The sequence below is a fragment of the Brassica oleracea genome, chromosome C9, assembly GCF_000695525.1.
Source record: "Brassica oleracea var. oleracea cultivar TO1000 chromosome C9, BOL, whole genome shotgun sequence".
Classification (NCBI taxonomy): domain Eukaryota; kingdom Viridiplantae; phylum Streptophyta; class Magnoliopsida; order Brassicales; family Brassicaceae; genus Brassica; species Brassica oleracea.
The window spans coordinates 48,246,346-48,257,380 of NC_027756.1; the positions used below are offsets into that span (position 1 = coordinate 48,246,346).

The 11,035-nt window shown below is 34.7% G+C and overlaps 2 protein-coding genes across 2 annotated transcripts; both read left to right on the top strand.

Annotated features, from left to right (window-relative positions):
- The first annotated feature begins 3,258 nt into the window (after positions 1 to 3,258).
- LOC106319380 (protein trichome birefringence-like 19) lies at positions 3,259 to 5,721 on the top strand. Its single transcript, XM_013757690.1, has 2 exons — positions 3,259 to 3,816; positions 4,823 to 5,721. Exons 1-2 carry the CDS (start codon positions 3,340 to 3,342, stop codon positions 5,621 to 5,623), a joined length of 1,278 nt encoding a protein of 425 aa, XP_013613144.1. The 5' UTR covers positions 3,259 to 3,339; the 3' UTR covers positions 5,624 to 5,721.
- A 2,369-nt stretch (positions 5,722 to 8,090) lies between these two features.
- Positions 8,091 to 10,082, top strand: LOC106312849 (protein trichome birefringence-like 21). The gene is made up of 2 exons (XM_013750526.1): positions 8,091 to 8,762; positions 8,841 to 10,082. The coding sequence occupies exons 1-2, from the start codon at positions 8,169 to 8,171 to the stop codon at positions 9,597 to 9,599; spliced, it is 1,353 nt and encodes a 450-aa protein (XP_013605980.1). The 5' UTR covers positions 8,091 to 8,168; the 3' UTR covers positions 9,600 to 10,082.
- The last annotated feature ends 953 nt before the right edge of the window (positions 10,083 to 11,035 follow it).

Below are 11,035 nucleotides of genomic sequence, written 5' to 3' on the forward strand. Positions count from 1 at the left end.
CAAAGAGAGATAGATCTGGATTCAAAATGAATGGTTGAGATGAGAGGATCTGAATTAATTTGAATTGAATGGCTGAGATGCAGGAGAGATTCCAATGTGATAGTGACAGCTCCTAACAGCCATCTTTCTTCTCTCCAACATGTTATTTTAATCCCCACTTGTCCAGCCTCTCTCTCCAAAGGTCAGAACCTAATTTGAATTCAAATTTGCCTCTCAAGTTGAAGTTGGACGAATTTCACTCTTAGGCACAAGTCTGGCACTCAAGTCTCAAGTCTGACAGCTTACATCTCAAGTCTGGTGCTTCTTATAAAGCCTTATAAAACCTTTATAAAACCTTATAAAACTTTATAAAACCTTATAAGACCTTATAAGTATTTTCAAGTCTGGCAGCTTAATTCTCAAGTCTAACTGCTTAATTCTCAAGTCTAGCTGTTTAATTCTGTTTCATGTCAACATTTGATACTTGATTAAACTCGGCTAGTAACATTTGAGACGGTTATGATTTATGAACCACTTACTTGCATACATACTCGGATTAATCATAGTTTGAGTGAAATGTTCTCCTAGTTTCGGCATTAGCTCTCTTACCAACTGATAAAAATGTAACAGATATTGCTGTAAAAGAGGAAGCCATGCCTAATATCAAATAGTTCATTAATGTAAAACTTTAACAGATATTATTATATCATAACTTCAGAGAGAAGCATTTGACAAAGAACTAATCGCTAATGTTGAAGACTCTAATCAGAACAAAAGAATAAAGAGTCTCCACAGGATAGCTGACAGAGAATTTGAGCCTCATTAAGAATTTTATTATTTGACTTTTAAGTATGTTCTTACCATCCTATAATCATTAAATCAGCTCTATCACTTTCAGATTAGCGCAATTAAAAAGGCAGTAGCTACGATATTATCGGTATCTTCTAGCGTAAAGAGAGCCTCACCTGGTAGTCTGGTAAAATCTTTCCATTGGGGAGTGGAGTGAACAGCTGCTTTAAGTAATGCAACGTCGCTCATATAAAAAAGCAACAAACCGGCTACGAAACCCATTCCCTGCGATTTGTTTAGAACCATGACCCTTTAGTACCATACTGGGGAAATAAGAACAAAGGAAAAAAATATTTGGATAGACCTGAACGTGTCCGACATCTCTGTCATAGACAGAGCATGCTTTTAGAACATTTGTATAATGATCTTTGGTCTGGTCCATGTCTCTCTGAAAGAAAATATATGATGGGAAAGTACGGGAATGATATCGAGTTCTGATGCTAAAGTCTCATAAATAACAATTGCTACAACTGGATTTTTCAAGTTTCAAGCTTCCTTGCCATTAACCAATGAATAATTATCAGTTTAAAAAGTTTCATCTATTAACTGAATTTTTCAAGTTTTATATGTCTACAGTTAATTATGTAATAGCATAATTATTATTACATAATTATTGCGGGGTTCTTAAGGTGAGATTCTTAACGGAATATAAGAACTCGTCTCTTAACTTTAACTAAAAAAACTTAAGAACCGGTTCTTAAATAAGAGTTTTAAGAGCCGGTTCTTAACTTTTTTAGTTAAACTATTTTGTTTGTAAAATCATATTGTGTAAAACCTTATTTTCTCTGGTAGACAAAAACAGAGACCTATATGCATTACAGTGGTTATAAGATAACTTCTAAGAAATTCAAACCAGTAATGCATTTTTTACAAGCATGGAATCTAGTTCTTGCCATAGGAGTCTATCAGAACGAAGTAACAACTCCATATCATGTGTCAAACATTGCCATTGTGGAGAAAGCTTGGTCTGCATCTACTTCATTCCTCTTTCAAACCAGCTTTTGATCCTTGGTCTTTTCTCTGCATACTCTTTCCTTGAAGCATACCTTATCCTCTTCTCAAACTTCCTTGTCTTCTTCTTCTCTCTGTATCTCATGACCCTAGTAGCCTTTCTATCCATTGGACTCAGCATCTGAGTTGACTCTGTTGTCTCTGTAGGCGATCGAGGGTGTGCTATTGTTGTGTCACTCGTTGTTGACTCTGGCACAAGACTTACCATGTGACTTGATGGCTTTTCACAAATCACAACTGTCTACTATTGTGGCGTTCCAGCTTCCACGTCACGTGTCTGCGGACAAAATACACTAACAAAGATGTTGATATTCTTACCAGCATTTTGGATAAATACAGTTGTCTTTTGTAATCTAATGATCCTACTTTTTATGAGAAAATATTATTCCCTTTACAAAAAAAAAACTCGTAGCATTTTCAAAACCTTTATATATATATATATCCCTATTGGCAGCAACTCTAAACAATAACAGAAGGTTGATATGATCGCATCAACAGCAACAACGTTATGAACCTTATCTAAAGAATGGTGATCTAGTGGCTTGGCGTCCCCGTTGGTATTTACAAACCTTTATTGTTCATCTTCTTTTCGGCCATTCATAAAAGATAATTCTTTTTTTCCAACTATAAAAAGATAATTCTATATAAATGAATAATGATATTTTAAAAGCAAACTAATGTTTTTTACCTTGTGGTTAAAGTAATAGCGACTAACCAAAAGCTAGTAACATTTACAGAACGGCCTTATACATACATATATATATCTAACAGAAGAATGATATGATCGCCTCAACAGCAATAACGTTATGAACCTTATCCAAAGAATGGTGATCTGGTGGCTTGGCGTCCTCATTGGTATTTACAAACCTTTATTGTTCATCTTCTTTCGGCCATTTATAAAAGATAATAATTCTATATAAATGAAAGAACAAAATTTTAAAAGTAATCTAATGTTTCTTACCTTGTGGTTAAAGTAATAGCCACTAAACAAAATCAATCCCCATGGCTGCTGAAACAAACTCATGTATGTTTAGCCGACGACTCCCAATTATACTTAACTTGTTTGTCAAACAGTCGGAAAGTATGACATGAAATTCACAAATATATGATTTAAGATTATTATCTTGTGGCACCTACAAAGGAATCAAATCAACAAAGATTAAAACATATCACTTAAAGAAAAAGAAGATGCCTATCTAAATATCATTTAAACGTCCAAATTGCCGACAAAAACGTCCAAATTACAGAATAGTCATCACCATTGTGAATATTAATCTTTTTGATTGAGTACTTTAATTTTTGTGCAAGTTATTTTGCAATAATCATAACTCATAATTTAGATGTGACACCTACTCGTTTTTTTTGTAAGAAAAAAAATTCACAAATTGTTCATGATTAAATAATTCACAACATATAAACAAACTGGCCACAAGTCTGAGATAATCTTGATTTGTTTTCTTCCTCAAAATCTATCTTCCTTCTCTCCCTAGCTTCCCTACAATGGAGCTTCTACACTCTGCAGCCATTCCAAGCAAACAAAAGCTACTCATTGTAGTGACCATTTCCATCTCTCTCTTCACCATCATCCCTCTTCTCTACCCTTTTGTTGAAGACCCTAACTTCTTCTTCAAGCAACAACATCCAAGTCAAACAAGCATCGTCAAGCTACAAGACAGTGTTGCAGCCACACACAAAAGCTGGGACATATTCTCGGGAGAGTGGGTTCCTAACCCTGAGGCACCTTACTACACGAACACCACGTGCTGGGCGATACACGAACACCAAAACTGCATGAGGTTCGGAAGACCTGACACAGATTTCATCAAGTGGAAATGGAAACCCCACGGGTGTGAAGATGACTTGCCGGTTTTTGACCCGCTTCGGTTTCTTGAGACCGTGAGAGGTAAAACCATGGCGTTTGTTGGTGACTCTGTTAGCAGAAACCACATGCAGTCTTTGATCTGCCTTCTCTCTCAGGTAGCACAATCTCACAATCTTTTCTAACTGTTATATTTCTTTTTAGTGAATAATTAGTTCATAACTCTACAGAAATTTATTTGTTTGTAAATATTGCTTAATTTAGGATATAAACCTTTTTTACATCATTTTGAATTTAGTTATACATTTAGTCTGCTCTCAGTTAGAATAGTGATTTAACTTAGTGATTTTACGAAAATAAGAAAGTTGATACATATATGCCATATATGACGTAAACTGATCGGATTCTAGCTTATTTTGTCACTAAACCCTTTGTAGACGGTTTTAAATTCAATGTCCAAAAGCATATAAATCACTAAATCACAATTTAGTACTCAATGCAGCAAATAAAAATCATTAACTACGCTTGACGTCGAAGTAACATTCTAATCGATAAACTAGAATCATTAGATCATATGTATAGTTTAATTATTAGTCGAAGTTACACTTTTGATAAAGTAGTATAAACGAAGTGAGATGTGCATCATTACTGTGATCATTTACCATTATATTAAGAAGTTTGTGTGTGTGTATATACATACATTTTACATGTATGTTATTTACCTAAGCTTGATAAAATCATATAACCACTCAATTATTAATATTTAAAATAAAAAGATTGGTTCACCTGTACCACAATGATTGAAACGATGTTTTCCTACACTGGAAAAGTAATAATGAAACATCCATGGGCAGTTTGTCCAGTGATATAATATGTTTTAATCAAATAGTTTACTTTTTCTTTGCATAAAATTAGTTTACTTGTGTGTAAAGATTCTTGCTAAAAAAAAGTAGACTTGACATTGACATTTCCACAGAGTCCATGGGTCATCTTAGCTAATTAACAAACTGGATAATTAATTTGCATAAACATTATTAAACAGTGAAGTATGGTCCAGCCTTTTTGTTATAATTCGATTTGTTTCTTTGTACATTGGAAATCGAATCTTAACTTATTGGTTTCGTTCTCAGTTTTTCAAGACTAAAGTAGAATTAACATTTTCAGGTTGAATATCCAGTCGATGCTTCAGTTAACACTAGCGATTATTTCAAACGATGGACATACGAGACATACAATTTCACCATCGCCCCATTTTGGTCAACACACTTGGTAAAGTCCACAGAACCCGAGCCGGGCAAGACAGAGCATAGTGTTTTTGATCTATACCTTGATGAAGCAGACGAGCGTTGGACAGCAGAGATAGGAGACTTCGACTACGTGATCATCTCCTCAGGTCACTGGCATTACCGGCCATCGGTCTACTACGAGAACAATACCATCATTGGTTGCCATTATTGCCAGTTACCAAACATAAGCGACTTCTCGATGTTTTACGGGTACAGAAAAGCGTTTAGAACAGCGTTTAAAGCGATCTTGGACTCTGAGACATTCGAGGGCGTTATGTATTTACGTACGTTTGCACCATCGCATTTCGAGGGTGGGTTATGGAACGAAGGAGGGAACTGTCTGAGGAAAGGACCTTATCAGAGGAACGAGACTCAAGACGATGTGACGATGAAGCTACACAAGATTCAGGTGGAAGAGTTTGAGAGAGCTGAAGTAGAAGCCAAGAGGAAAGGAAAGAGGTTTAGACTACTAGATACGACTCAAGCGATGTGGCTTAGGCCCGATGGTCACCCGAGCCGCTACGGTCATCTTCCTGAGGCTAATGTGTCGTTGTACAACGACTGTGTCCACTGGTGCCTGCCTGGTCCGATAGATAACCTAAATGACTTCTTACTCGCTATGATTAAGAGAGAAGAAGAGAAAGGACTATTGGCTCAAGTTCGGAAAATGATGTCCTAATGACCAAAACCAAAAGTCTTTCCTGCTCTGTTTTTTTAATTGGATTTAATGAATAGTCAAATGTTGTCCATGATTATTTGATTACCACGAGTTCAACATTAGCCACCACAATTATATATATAACTAGGATAATACCCGCGCCTTGCGCGAGATGAAGTTGTTATTTTTATTATGTTTTGGAAAATGAAACAATAGTTCGGTTTCATTTGGATTAGGCGTGTTTAATCCGGATATCGGGTTTCGGTTCGGTTCGATTTTTCGGTATTTCAGTTATTAAAATATAACTACTATTCTAAATCCATATTTACTTCGGTTCGATTTGGTGTATATACCATCGGTTTTCAGTTTATTCAGTTTTATACCAAAAAACATAATTATTTAGTTTGAGATCATATTATATATTATACGAATTTTAGAGTCATATTGTCAAAAAGTCATTTATTAAAAAAATATTATATATTTTAATAAAAGAATAAAAAACAAAAAAAGGCTTGTATCATCTAATAAAATGATCAAATCTAGAATTAATATCAAAACTCTAAATTTTGAAAATAAAAATAAAAAACAAAACAGAAGCATGAAAGAAAAGTTTTTATATTCTTCCATATTTAGTGTTCATCAAATTAATATGTCTTCGATTGAATACAACTGTGTTTGTTTAAAGATAAAAAAAAAAGTTGTAAAGAATTTCAACTAATTGTTGTTCATCAAATTTACAATCTTTACTTCAATTTAGTTACTGTTAAAATAAAGCAAAAAGATAAAAAAAAAAGACTAAGAAAATAAGAAACCTCAGTTGCAGTAAATTGTTACTTAATTATAGTTCAAGTGATTCAAGTGATTTACAAATTATAATTATAGTTCAACTCATGTAACAAATAGATATTCATGCATCGTTATAAATATATACATATTTACATGTTTCAGTTTAATCGGTTATAAATCAAACCATATCCAAATCCTATGGTTTTTATAAAATCACATCCATTCGGTTTGTATGGTATATACCAAAAAACCATATTACCGATTGTTTAATATCTTTTAATAATATAAAATTTTTAAAAAAGAACTAAGATATTTAAATCATTGATAAAAAAAAATTTCAATGTGAAAAATTTAATAAGTTTATAATTTATAAATGTTCTTGAAAATTTATTGACATTTTTGAAATTAAAATATTTATGTAATCTTATATGGTATATAGTTTAATCTATATATATATTTGTTTTATTATTGAATGATACTTTTTACTCATATGGTTTTAAAATCATGTGTATCTTTTTATAATAAAAATGTTAAACCATTGATCATTAATTTTTAACATAATAATTTTAATATTTTTAGTCATTTATTCTCCTTTTTTTAATTCAAAATATAACATATACGAAAAAAAATCTAAAGTTTAATTTTATAGCTAATTTGATTGTTTAATTTATTTTAATAATACAAATTTAAACAAAAAATGATGGAGGAGATATAAATTGTTATCAAATATTTATTATTAGAATCATTAATTGTCATATATATATTAGTCATTTATGGTAATTCCGTAGGTTTTATTTAAGGTAATAAAATAAAATAGTAATTATATCTAGCGGAACAATCATAAATGCTTCTATCGTAAATATCATATCATATCATCGTATCATATAGTTTGACCAACGAATATATCTAGCGACATATAAAAATCGAACGTGGACCTACTTATTTTTCAATTGAATGTAATTAACTACCTAATTGAGTGACACCTAAGCATGAAGTTTTTTTAATTATTACAAAATTGAGATTACAATTTTTCAAATGTTTCTCTTTTAATATATAGGAGATTTATATATGGTTAAGATAGAAGAAGACAAAGGACTATTGACTCAAGTCGAAAATGATGTCCTAATGACCAAAACCACAAATCTTCCTGCTCTGTTTTTTATTGAATTTAATGAATAGTCAAAAATTTCCCTCATTATTTGACCACCACAAGCTCACCATTACCAACCATAATTATACATAAACATATATACATATTTTATTATAAAAATAACATATAACTATATATTACGATTTCTTAAAAATAATATCCATTCGATTTATTCGCTACTACCAAATCCAAACTATTTTCTTTGTTCTGTTTCGATTTATCGGATTGAACTGCCTAGATTATTGTTATTTTGTTAACGTTTTATGAGTTGTAATTGTTGGTACTCCTTTTAATGCCATGGATTTCTTTCCAGTTTAAATACAATAAATGTTGAATTTCAAATTTAAGTTTCCTAATTGATTATTACTATAAAAAAATTTTGATCCAAAATCCACGTCCCATAAATAAAACTATAGAAAAGAATATGATTTAATACATCAATTATCAATATAAAAATCAAAGTTATATCATTTATAATACTCATTTAAAATCTGTATATAATTTAATAATTTTTAATAAGAATAAACGTCAGAATTAAGAATTGTTAGGTGTATATAAGTCCGCACGAGGTGGCGACATCGACTAGTATATACACACATTTTTTTTATGATATAACCAGGCACCATAGTCATGGAGCTTCCTTTGTTTGCAATGCTTCAAAGAACAGCACGAGTTGCACTTACATTATCACTTGTTCTATTTTCCCTCACAATAGCCCCTGCTTTATATTCTCTCCTAGCCAATCCAACCATACCTCTACTGATCTCATCATCCGAGACTGATGGCCCCCTTCCATCGGATCATATGCATCCATCTGTTCGGATTCTACCACCCGTGAATAATCCCATCCCCGCTCCACTCAATCATACAAGACATCGGAAGTCTTCATATCACTCACCCCCAGTCACAACGTCAACATTAAGGACGCAGATCAGAGATGATGAGCAGAGGTGTGATCTTTTCAAAGGGGAATGGATACCAAACGAAGAATCACCATACTATAACAACGCGACTTGCTGGGCGATACAGGAGCACCAGAACTGCATGAAGTTCGGGAGACCGGACACCGGGTTCATGAGATGGAGGTGGAAGCCGGACGGCTGCGACCTCCCCATCTTTGATCCTAATGAGTTTTTAGAAATGGTTAGAGGCAAATCCATGGGGTTTGTTGGTGATTCCATTAGCAGAAACCAAGTCCAGTCTCTCTTGTGCCTTCTCTCTAGGGTAAAATCTAATTTTCAATGATCACCACTCAACCAACATCTCTCTATGTGTTGACTTTTTCTTCTCATTTCCTTGTAGGTGGAATATCCTGAAGACATTTCTTCTTCACCAGACACAGCTTTCAAAGTATGGAACTACAAATCCTATAACTTCATTCTACATGTCATGTGGTCACCGTATCTAGTGAAGACTACTAAAGCTGACCCAACAGACCCGGAGTGCAACCTCTTTAGCCTATACCTAGACGAGTATGACACCAAGTGGACGAGTCAGATCAACCAGCTTGACTACCTGGTTATATCATCAGGCCACTGGTTTTACCGGCCTGTTATTTTCTACGAAAATGAAACAATCGCCGGATGCCAATACTGTTCGTTACCAAACACAACTCAGCTGCCTTTATACTATGGATACAAGAAGGCTTTAAGAACATCTCTAAGAGCTATACTCGAGAATTTCAAAGGTTTGGCAATTTTGAGGAGTTTTTCTCCTCAGCATTTTGAAGGTGGACCGTGGGACAAAGGTGGGGACTGTGTAAGGACACGACCTTACAGAAGAAACGAGACGATACCAGAAGGTGCAGATCTCAAGATTCACGACATTCAACTGGAGGAATTTAGAGCTGCAGAAGAAGAGATGAAGAAGAAGGGCTTGAGACTGAGGCTGATGGACACGACACAAGCAATGCTACTTCGACCAGATGGGCATCCTGGGAGATATGGCCATATCCAGACTGCAGAGGTGAGTTTAAGAAATGATTGTATTCATTGGTGCCTGCCCGGACCGATTGATACTTGGAATGATATCTTGCTGCACATGATGAAGACAGAGAAGTAGAAACCATCCCTCAAGAATGACTAAGATGAAACGAATATCTTTAAATCAACACAAAAAAACTGTAAAGAAAGATTCTTTTATGTCATATATTCCTATAAATTTTATATGCACCATTGCGTAAACTAAAAGCGCAACAGAGTTCTCTTGTACATAATATCTCAAAAGGAGATCTTGATGAAAACCAGGACGTGCAGAGCCAAAATGTAGACGACAAAAGCTGACCTGAGATACATGAGCCTTGTTTGGGACTCAGTTCTTGTAGCAGTTGAATATGGAAGGTATGAATGAGCATCAACTTCATGGTCTGATCCAAATCCTCTATCTGAATTTGTTTTTTTGAATCTGTTCCTTGCTGCGTTCCCCTCGAAGTTGAAGCTCTCATATCTTCTCCACAAAGTGTTCAGTCTCTCTAATTCCATCTCATTCGAATGAATCTCACCAACGATCCCCTCTGCTTGTGCCTGATAGGCATATCAAAAGGTTTCTGTTATGAAACAGCCTAAAGGAAAAAGAGTAGATTGATATAGCTTGAGATTCACCAGATCCTTTGGAATGCCTTTCATCTAGAGAAGCTTCTTGCTCGGTTTTCAAACTTTCCTCAACATCTTCAAGCTCCTGCAACCACATATGATATCAAGCAGGTTCAAAATGGTAACAAGCCAAGGATAATCTTTATATCTTATAAACTCACCTTCAACTTTGCTAGAAGAGAATCTGCTTCGTCCTTCTAGCAGCGTCTGCTCTCTCACTTGAGCCTTCATTGCAAAAATAAAAGAAGATCGATCTAATAAGAAAGGGTTCTCTCTGGTTGGTGAAGGATAATACCCAGTTGGGTTGAGGAAAATCCTAAAATACAGAGAGATAGCTAAGAGGCTATATGGAGTTGAAGTGAGAAATGGGGAAAAGGCGTCATTCTGGTACGAAAGATGGACGCCACTTGGGTGTTTGAATGACATATTAAGAGATGGAGGGAGCATGGCTCTAGGGATTCCGAAGAATGCAACAGTGGCTGAGAGTAGAGATCATAGGAGAAGGTATCATCAGTTTCCTATTCTGAAAAAAGTGGAGGAAGAAATAGATAAATTCAGAGTTAATGCGACTCAGGAGGAAGATGTGTCCTTATGGAGAAATAACAAAGGTAAATATAAGAGGAGATTCTCTATAAAGGAAACATGGTTGAGCATAAGAGAAAACTCTCCGACATGTTACTGGCACCAAGCAGTGTGGTTCAAGCATTCAACTCCAAGATATTCTTTTATCACATGGGTTGCAATGTGTGGGAGACTCTCAACAGGGGATAGAATGAGAAGCTGGAATGGGAATGCTTTCTACCAAGCTCATCGACGTATTTCTGCTGCTCCTCCGTGAACACTAACGGGATCCGATCCTTCTCGTCGCCTCCATCTTTTCCGTTTTTACCGACGACGTCGGCGGCC